Here is an 11,430-nt window from a genome sequence, read left to right on the forward strand (position 1 = left end):
AGATATTTATTCAGATTCTGTATCGTTTCATTTTTAACTGTTTCAAATGTGTTAAGCATAAACAAAAATAATAAAGATGCGAATCAAACGGATGCTGATTTTTTTTCCCCAATCCAACCCACCACTGCAATGTTTTTAGGAAGTCATCACTTTGAACATTCATGGTATAATGAGGAACACCACTACTGTTTTCCAGTTTATTAACTGTTCTTACCTATAACTACAGATTATAACAAAGCAGAATATGAGGCCATGCACTGCTTAGCTGCACGTTTTATTTTGCAGTAAACCAGTAACATCTCTTCCTCTACAGTAATGAATTTTGAGTGCACAGCATGTGGCCTTAAAATGTTTAGTAAGTGCTACAGTTCAGATTTGGCCTCTAGCCATAAAACTCAAATTCAGCCTTGAAATATCCCCAAGGCTCAAGCTTTTTTTTGTCTCGTCTCGTTATAAAACAGAGATCACGTGCATCAAATAGAGCTGGACACATTTCCAGAGGTTAATGGGGCAAATTCTGACTCAGGGTCAAATCTACAAATTCATGTTCTTTTATTCTAACAGGATCAGTACCAAATGTGTTGAGGGCATGAGAGCAAATACATCTTTCCTTTTCTTCTCAAAGCAAGGGTGATTTTCTTTATTCCGAGCAGAGGGGACAGATGTGATTGCACCTTCCAGGAAAATTAATATACATCTTTTAAAGAGATGAATCTGACTTGGTATTTTTCTTAAGCCTGAAAGTATTGGGGGAGGGGAGAAACACCCAACCACACCCCAAACAAAGGCAAAACAAAACAAAAAAAACCCAGCACATGCCAAAAAGCCACCACAAAACCCAAACCCATGAACCACATAGTTACAAGAAAACCTGTTCTGGCCTTTTACCATTACTCTTCTTCATGCACTCTGACGACAAGTTAGGCATATCATCTTTTGAATCCAGCACTGCAATAGATTATACTGCATTTACTCTGAGCGCTCTGACATTATCATTATCTTCTTTTGTGCCCAACAGCAACTACAGCCCCTCTAATGCCATTATTGTAATTAAGAACAATCTGAATCATTGACAGCACTGCCTAGCTTGCTCTAGAATCCCCTGTGCATTAGTGTTCATCTAAACCAATATTTCACTATTAATAATTTGCTGCTTTAGAACCGCCTATGGTTAAAAGAAAAAAATTCTAAGGCCTCAGCCTTACTCGATGGCCAAAGAAACTCGTTAGGGGAAAAAAGATAAATGAAAGGCTGTACACTGGCAAACTGTTAGCTTTTCTTTATACGCACTGAAAATGGATTCACACCCTGCCAACCTATTCAGGCCGTTACCCAGGTGAGGAAGCTTATTTTGGCTTGCTTCAAAAGGACCACCTGTACAGATACAAAAGAAAACATCTCTCACTTCTCCCACTAAATGTACCCAAAGTACTTCTCTGTCTAAACTCTCCCCTTCATTAATCCAGCTCACAGCTGGATAAGTAGGGCAGAGCAATTTAGACATTCTTGACCGGGAAACTCTGACCTTAACACCCACCCTTGCTGCACAGGTCCTCTCTAGGCTGCCTGTACCCTTGTCCATTCATTTGCAAAGTATGACACCATAGCTCTGTAACTGCTTACCACCCAAGTCTCTGACTGTCTGTAATTCCAGGGAAACGATCAATCACAAGTTAAAGAAGTGCAGGTACAACTTGCAGGGCAGCACTAACACAAGCTGGAGTCAGAAAGCCCAAAGCTAAGACACAAGATGCAACTTACAATTTTCCTCTAAAGTAAATGAGAAGCTTAAGTTCTAATGTAAGAAGAAACCAGTAGCCATTGCCTTGCACGATAGCTGAAAAGGGTTATGTTGAACTTTACCTATTGAACAACCATGTTAACATAGCATAGAGCTATATATATATTTAGCAGACATGAACACAGGAAAGCACTATATCAAAATGACCAAAGAAACATGACTAGTGGAAAAAGCTGGTATCTCTGAATAATACAGAAAAATATGTATGAAAACCCCCACTATTTCACAACTGCCTTTCTCCACTCTGTTTCTAGCATAGTTAACTTTCTCTGAATTGTTTGCATGTGCACTGCTGGAGCCATCAAAGCCAAGAAGCCAGCACCAACTAAGTACTTCTGTTACTTTACTGCATGCAAAGGAAGGCAAAAGAGATTCAAGTGCTACATGGAACTGCAATAGAGATACCAAAAACATGGTAACAGATTTACCTTCTGAACATGCATTCCATTAAAAATTATAAACTCTATACTAAAGAAATAGTCAGGAAATTATAATGTTTAGACCACATTTAGGATTTTTGATGCTTTCAAAACTTTTGCACTATGGGATTATATTTCTGTGTGTGGAAAATCTGTCAGTCTGGAGATGAATGGCCGCTCCTCACACCACCATGTCCTTCAGTCTCAGCTCAAAGCTTTTGACGGGGAACAATGGTTACTGCCAACTGTTGCACACCCTCTCCACTGCCTGGACTGAAGTCCTTTTTTTCCAAGTGGAACGTCACAGGTTTCACTGTGAATAAAGGTTAATCCCATCCATCACTGGGTCACTGCCATAGACTACTCTATCACTCCACAGGAAGGGGGAAAGGGTCCATGGTAAGCAGAAATCAGAGAAGCCAAAAGGCATCAATTATGATTTCAACTACCATGAACTACACTTCCACAAGTTTTGCTTTGCAATAATTATTATCTAAGAAAAACAGTATGTGTAAGGTATTGTCAAACATGATACACTATGCAGTGCTACACCAGTAAGCCAGGAAGAGAAGTGCTAAAGGACTGTAATAAAACCAGTATTGCTAACTCATGAGTAATGTGCTCTCCTTAATTTTTTATTAAATATACATATATAGAAGAATGATTTATAACACCATGCACAACTATTTCACAGGGGCTACTACAAAAATAAAAAGAAAGCAGAACAAGTGGCAGAATGCAGAGCCTTGCCACTTAACCCTGCAATTCTTTAGTATTTTGAGTTGAGTGGCACAGTCGAGTCAGGTGCAGGATTCAGGTGAACAGATGGTGGCTTATCTTCCCAATACAGCTCTGCCAATACAACTCACTGTTGACCAGTCATGTTCCTGGGTTTTCCGTGGTTTGGTTGTTTTTTGTTTTTTCTTCTGGCCTTGGTATTCTCTGGCACGAGTGCAAATTGTGAAGGGTTAGCTGCATGGTAGGCGAAGGCTTTACCTGAGACTGCTGATTTGCTTTTGGTCCAAGACATCTTCTGATTGTATTTCAGTCTGGTCACCAAAGTGAATTAACTCACTGGTGCACTCACAACACACGCACACACCCAATCCCAAGAGGGACAAGGGTGCTCAAACCAAGTAATGTTATCTAGCACACCAAACAGAAAATGCGTAACAATACACAGTTACACGCTCAGAGATAACAAGGCACTACCATAAGCTGGAGAAGACACATGGAATACACTGAGAGCAAGCTAAGCCTTCAGTTCCACCACAGACATTCATTTGGAAGAGCTGCACGTGAATATGTGAAGCACTCCAAAATATTCTGCCTTGAGCTCATCCTGTCTCATGAAAAATGGCATTACACTGCTCCCAGCACAGCACTGACTGCACCTAGTGTAATAATTGTCCTTTCAAGAGTCATCTCTTTCTTGTTTTGGTTGCGGTTTAGCTAAGAAAATAGCCTGTCATTAGGGACACAAGTCAACAGACCATCATCACTCTTATATCAGGACTTTTGAATTTCTGTCTTTTACCTTACCACATCAGTACATCAACCCCAGACAACAGTAGCAGATGGAAAAGCAACAATAGTGTAGGGACACCACAATCACTGCTTTTCTGAAGTTTTACTTGGCAAAGAACTGTGCCCTTACAACTGCTGAATTCATCTTCAGCAACATCAGCATTTAGCTGAAAGAGACTAACAATCTGTGAATTAATAGGCATCACTTGATCTTACATACAGTGAAGTAACAATTAGCTGGCCTGTCCTTATCTTAATCTCAGTGAGAAAGGTGGAGAGCCCAGTATTAAACCATTCAGTCTGCAGAGAGGGTATGGTTTAATGCTTGAGAAGGCAGCAAAGTAGGATAGATACCAAAGAAGATCCACAGAAGCATTGAATTGTAATTAAAGCTGCCTTTAAGCACAGACATTTCAGAAGATACAGAACCCCTAAAGCACTAATCAAACCCAGTGAGAACTCTTCTCTTGGTCATAGCCTTCATTTCTTGGTTTTCCCTTACCTTCAGGGCAGATTCATTAAATGCTAAGAGAAGCATCTGAGTTCTGAAATTACAGGTTCTCTCAACAGCATGCTCACTATATGGAGAATGGATTGGAGAACTTCACACTTAACTCTCTTCTGCAGCTTCACATGGTTATATCCACCTTTACATTTAAGACCAAATGGATACTTTTATGATTTTGGTATCAGGGATAGCATATTTTAAATCTGGAGATGTAAAGAAAAATCAGCATTGAAAGAAGGGTACATCAGTCTGAGCTGGTCTATAGCTGTTTGTCTTCTTTCCATGGCTCTTGTCCTATAATTTGGAAGCAATGGAGGCTCTTTAACCACTTGTTTAATGCTAATTTTACTTCACCGCTTTAATCTTATTTACTTTTCATTTAGATAATTGCTGTGCATCTAGCCAACTACAGCAGATACCAAAAAGGACTGACAGAGCATGTTCACACCTGGCCAGTCACAGGTATGAGCCTGGAGAAGCAGACCAGCCCACCTTCTCCCAGTTAGAACCCTGAAGCATCATACATCTGGAACTTAAGATCATCTTCAGAGGTTCCTTCCAATTTTAACTACTCAGTAATTCTGCAACCCAAGCTTGTCAGTCTCTATGACACCACAGTCCAGCTGGAAGCTTGTGGCCGCCACTCCTTCTTTTCCCACAGATGGGTAAGAGCCACTGCAGCAACAAGCGCTGCCAAACCAAGCACCCTCATCTTGTGTCTGCTCTCAACATCCTAAAGAGCTCAGCAGTAACCACTGCAATCAAGTCAGCACAAGGGATGGACAGTCTTATGGTCAGACATTCTCCCTCCTCCCAGCATAGCAGCACCTCAGAAAGTAGCTGCTTTCTGCAGCCAGTTCCCTTGCTCTGCTTCTCTGCTCCCCTTCACCACCCTCCTTCCTTCAACTTATTCTGTGCATGTTCAGTCTTACCCTGCATGAAACACATAGGCTCAGACAATGAAAAAAAGGCTCAAATAGGATTAAACACAGGAAACAAAAAGTATACTTCTGCAGCAGCTAACCTGACTTCACAATCTAAGGCTGCTTTTGGAAGATGAATGCAAAACCAAAGTTCAGTGGCTCTATGCCCACATGCAGGTAACCAGAGAACACAGAATTAATGGCTTGGGCCAGAACAGCAGATCAAAGTCCAGGGTCCTCACCTGGCCCTGCATTCTTAATGATAGAACAGGGAAAGGCAAACCAATAAAAATGTAACTACTTTTTTCATCCAGAATCCACCAGAACAGGTTGCAAGTTGGCTCTTCACACTGTGGAAGCACAGCACAGAGCATAGTGGTGCCTGGCCCTAATGTAGCTACATCTAAACAGTAACAGATCCTTAGTAGGGCTAACAGCTAAGTGATGATGGCTTTCTGTTTACTGCAGAAAGCAATGCTTGTGGAAAGAGGAGGCAGAGGCAGGAAGGCAAGAGAGGCAGACCCAAAAACTACCAATGGCTACAACAGTTACTCTTTCTCTTGCAGAAGTCCAGTACAGCATGGCTTGATGGATGATGAACAGCTTCAAGCATGTTGGAGCTCTCATTTACATACACATCTGAGTTGCATCTGGAGGGCCATCAAAGCATAAAGCAACAACTTAGTCTTCAGTCTACACTGACAAAAGTGTTTCAGAAGCAATTATCTTTATTCTACCAAGCAATCCTTCAATGGTCAGAGTTGGAAGGCCTTCTCAGATATCCCCTTTCACAGCATGGAAGCAAAACCTTAATGTTCTCCCTCTTTAGCAGTTTCTTAACACCTCTCATATAATGCAGATATGCTCAGAGCAAACTGAGTCTTTATTCTCTTTTTCTTTCAGTTTTCAAAATTCCTTCCACTTAACAGAAGTATTTTTATCTACCCATCAGACCTTGCTCCAAGGCAGTAATTATTTCGATGGTGATAATAACAGATTTTAGCCAGATTCAGCTATGCAGATGTCTATAACATGCCTCTGGCAGTAATCCAGGGACATGGGAATACCTAACACAGTACACAGATGAGAGATTGCAAGAACATTTAGTTGCTATGCACTGGGGCTGGAGGTGAAGCACATTATGTCAAACATCAAAACCAATTGTTTAGCTATTCTGACGGCACAAGGAGCTCTGGGGTTGATGTACTGATGTGGTAAGGTAAAAGACAGAAACTCAAAAGTCCTGATATAAGAGTGATGATAAAGCTTTCCTTATGCCATTTCCTTTTCTTAGAAAACACTATATGCCACCTTTGAAGCACCAGTATGAAATTAGCATTCAGTGGCCCATTTTTACCATTTACACTACCTATTAGCAAATGCAATCAGTTCCTCTTTCGGCTTCATCCGCATTTTAAACACAGTACCAGGCAAGAGCAGTAGAAAAGACAAGGCCTGCAAAGCATTTAAATAAGTCTACTGACAGGAAAAAAAAAATCCTTTGCACCATTACTCTACTCAAAATGAAGTTGCAGAAACAGGTTCAAACAAAATAATTCAAATAGGTCAATTAAAATTCAGTAGAACACTTCTTATATATGAAAAAAAAAAGTGCTTTTCATAGTGACACAGCAAGGATTCCAGAAAGACAATTGACTTCCCATATGAAGTTCCCAGCTAGACTTCAAATACACCTGGAGCCATACAAACTGTGGCAGCACAATTAAGATGGGAACTTCCGTGTGTCACAGCCTACAAAGAACCAAGATGACAATTCATTAATAGTCTACAAGCGTGTATATATATCTGTAGTGGAGGAAAGATTAGGAAGCGTGAAGAAGACAGGCTTCACAGGAAGGATTTACCTGCTTAAGCTCAAAAAAAAGTCTCTAAACCACTGTTATTTTCTGTCGTTTCAAAACACTGGGAAACACAAAGGGCAAGAACAACACTAATGTTGTTCCAAAATTTCAAAAAGGTAAATACCAACATTATGACATAATGAAATGGTAGGTGCAGGTTTCTGTCAATACAGACACAGAAATGACAAGAAAAAGTATGACTTCATATAATGTATTTTTGTAAGATTACAAGTTTGTGGGTAAAAGCAACTGCTGCCTGTGACAGTTTGCTGAAGATCTGTGACAACGTCTGTCACTGAGGAAAACTGCATTAATAACAATACTGGAGTTACTATATCTACTACAAATAGGCTAGGTTAATGATCTCCATGCATACCTACAACATCACAGAAAAAACTGTTCTCGGCTCAGTACTGCTAATATACATGAATACCCTAACAGAATAAGCAAGTATGAATAAAGTTTATTATTTACTACTGCATCAACTTCTGAGCCACCTACAGTAACCAGAAAAAGCCAAATAATGTGACCACAATCATGCAATGTGCATTTTAACTGAAAAGCAAGGTCACACACCTCAGAAAGACAGTGTCATAGCTAAAGAATACAGGGCTGTACTCGCCAAAGTTTTATCATCTGCAGCACTGGTGCTGCTCTGAAATACTGTGCATGATTTCATTACCCATCCTGTGATCCTGTAACACCCTTCTTTGCACTTGCAAAAAATTAATATTGCTTAGAAAAAATGTTTTGCAATGACGGTGACTTTGGCTCTGCTTGCACGATATACAAATTACATCAACTGTGCAAATGATGGGTGAGTGAGGTTAAATTCCAATTCCCTGTCTCATAGGATTTTAAATAGGCAAATTCAGTAGTGAGTGGATATTAATGCACATGTATGGACAAAGACACAGTCTCTGCTGTACATGCTCAGTGTTCTTCAAAGCTCTACCTTTGTGAGGCCCGGGTTTTTTTGCTTACTACAAGAATAATCAAGTAAAGTTTTAATCCTCTAAGGCACGATCACTACTATAAACATTCATCTCGCATTGCACGCGAGTGATGGGCACTGACCACGCTGTACATCAGCATTGTAAGTCAAAGACTCGAACATCCAGTTTCGGAGCTCTGCACAACTTCAAAGGCACAAACTCCTGAGGGGCTGCGAGATACGGCCGAGATGTGCACCGCCCGCCACCTGGCCAGGCTGCTCAGCGGCGCCGGGCTGCCAGCCGCCCGCGCACGCAGGCCTGCCAGGCACGCAGGCCGCCGCGGCCCTCTTCCTCCGGACGCTTCACCTACTGCGGGGGAAGCGCTCCCCTTCTCCAGCCCAGGCACCTCGGCCTGTCCCGCGGTAAGAGCCCAGCACTGCCCCACATACAGGAGGCTCCGCTCGCCCAGCCCCACCCCCGCAGCTCCCAACACCCGCCGCCCGCCACCCCCGGCCACAGAACACAACCCGGCCCGGGGCCGGGGCCCTTGTACAGCGTCTCCAGGCCGGCGACCACCCGTTCTCCCGCACTCCCCACCGTGACGCGCTGGCACCGGGCAGCGGCACCGCGGCCCCCACCCGGTCCTGGCGAAGCCACGGGGACACGGCGGCGCGCTCCTCCCTCGCTACTCGCCTGCCCACCCCACCCCACCCGTCCTTCCCCCCTCAGCCCCTTCCTCCCGCTCCCCTGAGCTTTTTCCTCTCCCCCGTCTCCTCCTTCCTCCTTCCCCCCCCCCCCCCCCCCCCCCCCATTTTAAGGTAACTCCCAGGAAATGTGCAAACCGGTAAATTTTACCTTCTTTGGCTTTTTTCCTCCTCGCCAGCGTGCCGCCGAGTTTCCCTAGAAAGGAGTCATCTTTCTTTCTGGACGGAGGAGATTTAGGTGTGGGGGACTTGGGGGAAGAAGGGGACTTCTGTGGGGAGGTTGCCATGATAGCCCAACTGGCTCTGGGGGACGGAGGAGACGGGTCCGAGGCCCCGATGCCGTGGCAGGCTGATCCCGGCTCTGAACGGAAGCGGAATTATTTCAAGCATTTGAGGCAGCTCCTGCTCCACGCTCCCGGCTCTCCCGCTCCTTCCCTCCCTCGCGCCCGCCCTCCCGCCTGCTCGGCGCCCGCCGGGGAGAGCCCGCGCTGCTCCCGCCACCGGGCCCCTCCTCGGCCCAACGACCCTTCCTCAACACAACGGCCGCCCCTCCCCACACTGCTCTTCAGGGGCTTCAGCCATTTTGCCCCCTGCCCGGGCAGGGTTGCAGCCCAAAGTGGTGCAAAGGCCATGCTGGGTGCCACAGCTTTCGGGTAGTCAGCTGTACCCTAGAGGCACAGGACAATGCTTCGGGACACTGTCCATCCACCTTTGTGCTGCAATTGCTGCGCCTTCGTGGTAGAGCCTGTCACTAACTCAGGGTGGTTGATCAAACCAGCAGTGTAGGTGACTGCATGTGTGGCCGTGCTGGTTAGAATGGGTGCCAAAAGTTAAGTGCAGGTAGGGAGGAGCAGGACCAGGGCTCAGACAGCTCAGTTCCTCTGTAACTATTTCCAAATGAAGACCCCGGAAAGATGTGGGCTCACAAATGCAGAGACGTGTTTCTACACCCTGTGATCAGTGCTAATAGAGCTAGTATCAAGAGGTCTGTGCAAGTTAAAAACTCAAGCTTACTACATACGTGGCAATTTTGAGCACATCGTTGCAAAATAGCCCTCTGCCTGGAGGTTTTGGTTACATTTGTGGTCAGAGGCAGCTGGTATCATCATAGACACACAAACCAACTGTTGCAGTCAGACCAGTTTAAAAGCCAGTGGAAAAGAAAGGTGACTTAGCATGGCATCACCCCTACTTTGATTTGCAGATGAGTAGCTTAAGAGAGAAGTATCTTTAAAACAGATAATTTTCTCTGGTTCAGGAGGCCACCAAGCCTGGAACAGCATTAATGTCATCTGGATGCACCACTTTCACTTACCGCTTAATCACTCGATTAACAATTCAGGCAAAAAGCCACACACACTTCATGCAAATATCTAGTTATCCATTAGGCATAATAAGTGAAATGAAATTACCGTGAGGATATTTCTAAATCAGCTAATAATTGTTGTGTTTTTACAAGCTGGTAACATTGGTTAGCTGATGAGGGGTAGACATCAATGTGTATTTGTTAGTATATGCCCTGGAGAAAAACTTTTTTTATCCATACTGCCATCAGTTAAAAGCAGGTATGAGTTCAAGCCATTAGCACAATCTCTTTCCTTGCATTTGTTCTTTGGCTCATAGCACTGATTGTGTCTTGGGGCTGTTGTCTACAGAACAGTCTGAATTTCACACATTAACCTCCTCTTACAGAAATGCTACTCACACTGTCTGGATAAGGAGATAAACATTTCTGAATAATTTTTAAGAACATAATAAAAGGTTATTACAAAGGAAGAAGAAATAAATATGTCGTGCCCTTTGTGATATGCATATGCATCTGTAGCATTTTCAAACAGAAAATAACTAAATTTCCATTTGGACCCAAATGATTACACATAGATATCAATACAGGATTTTCTGGGCTGGCAGAAGAGACAACATTTTGTCAAATAGCACTTTATACCACTACATTTGTTTTAAAAGCAGAAAAAAAAATGAAAGGCAAATCTCACAAACAGTAGCAGGTACTGGGTCATGCAGGAAGGGAAAGTCAGAATTCAGCATGCATTTGCCATGTATCCTACAAAATAACTGAAAAGACCCAGCATCCTTCTTCCCTATTTCACTACACTCAGCATATGTGAATTAATGAAAAATACAATATTACTTATTGAATAGCCTCATGAGGAATAGGTGCTTAACATCAAAATAGGAAAATAAATTTTATGTGAAAAACATATCTGTATCTTAAATTTAGAACTACATAGACTATACTTTTCTTTTAATCAAGGAATATATATGGATGTATGACCTTAGATTAACATTGCATTCAGCACAGAAAGGCCTTATATTTATATCCACAACATTTAGATTATGGCAGATGCAGAAATGTTCAGTTTAATTGCCTAGGTTTTATTTCTACAGTATTTTGACCACAAATAAAAGCTGCAGCAATAGAAATTCAATGGAGATTTTTATTTGGCTAGGTTTTTGGTGTGCAATAATTGAATACTTTCACAATCTGTGCTCACACAGAGGACACAGCAGTCGGCAGGCTGCTGCTATTCAGGCTGGCCTTGCTGCATCTGACATAGAAATCTGGATCAGACCATGAGAGCTCTCACCATGCTCCCTGTCAGCACCTTGTTCTTACAGATGAGCAAACCAGTGGCTCAAATTAATTATATCCTGATCACATATCTACATCTGCCATGCAATAAAAGAAGGCTAAATCCACATACTTCAAATAATTCTTACTCACCTGCATCG

The 11,430-nt window shown here is 43.0% G+C and overlaps 1 protein-coding gene across 1 annotated transcript in view; it reads right to left on the reverse strand.

Annotated features, from left to right (window-relative positions):
• Nucleotides 1-9,108, reverse strand: part of PARVA (parvin alpha) — a 55,611-nt gene extending 46,503 nt beyond the window's left edge. Inside the window, exon 1 of the mRNA XM_009896505.2 lies at nucleotides 8,831-9,108. Within this exon, the coding sequence (XP_009894807.1) occupies nucleotides 8,831-8,966 (136 nt within the window). The 5' untranslated portion in view covers nucleotides 8,967-9,108. The remainder of the gene's footprint in view (nucleotides 1-8,830) is intronic.
• Nucleotides 9,109-11,430: the final 2,322 nt, after the last annotated feature.

Source organism: Dryobates pubescens, chromosome 22, assembly GCF_014839835.1.
Source record: "Dryobates pubescens isolate bDryPub1 chromosome 22, bDryPub1.pri, whole genome shotgun sequence".
Classification (NCBI taxonomy): Eukaryota; Metazoa; Chordata; class Aves; order Piciformes; family Picidae; genus Dryobates; species Dryobates pubescens.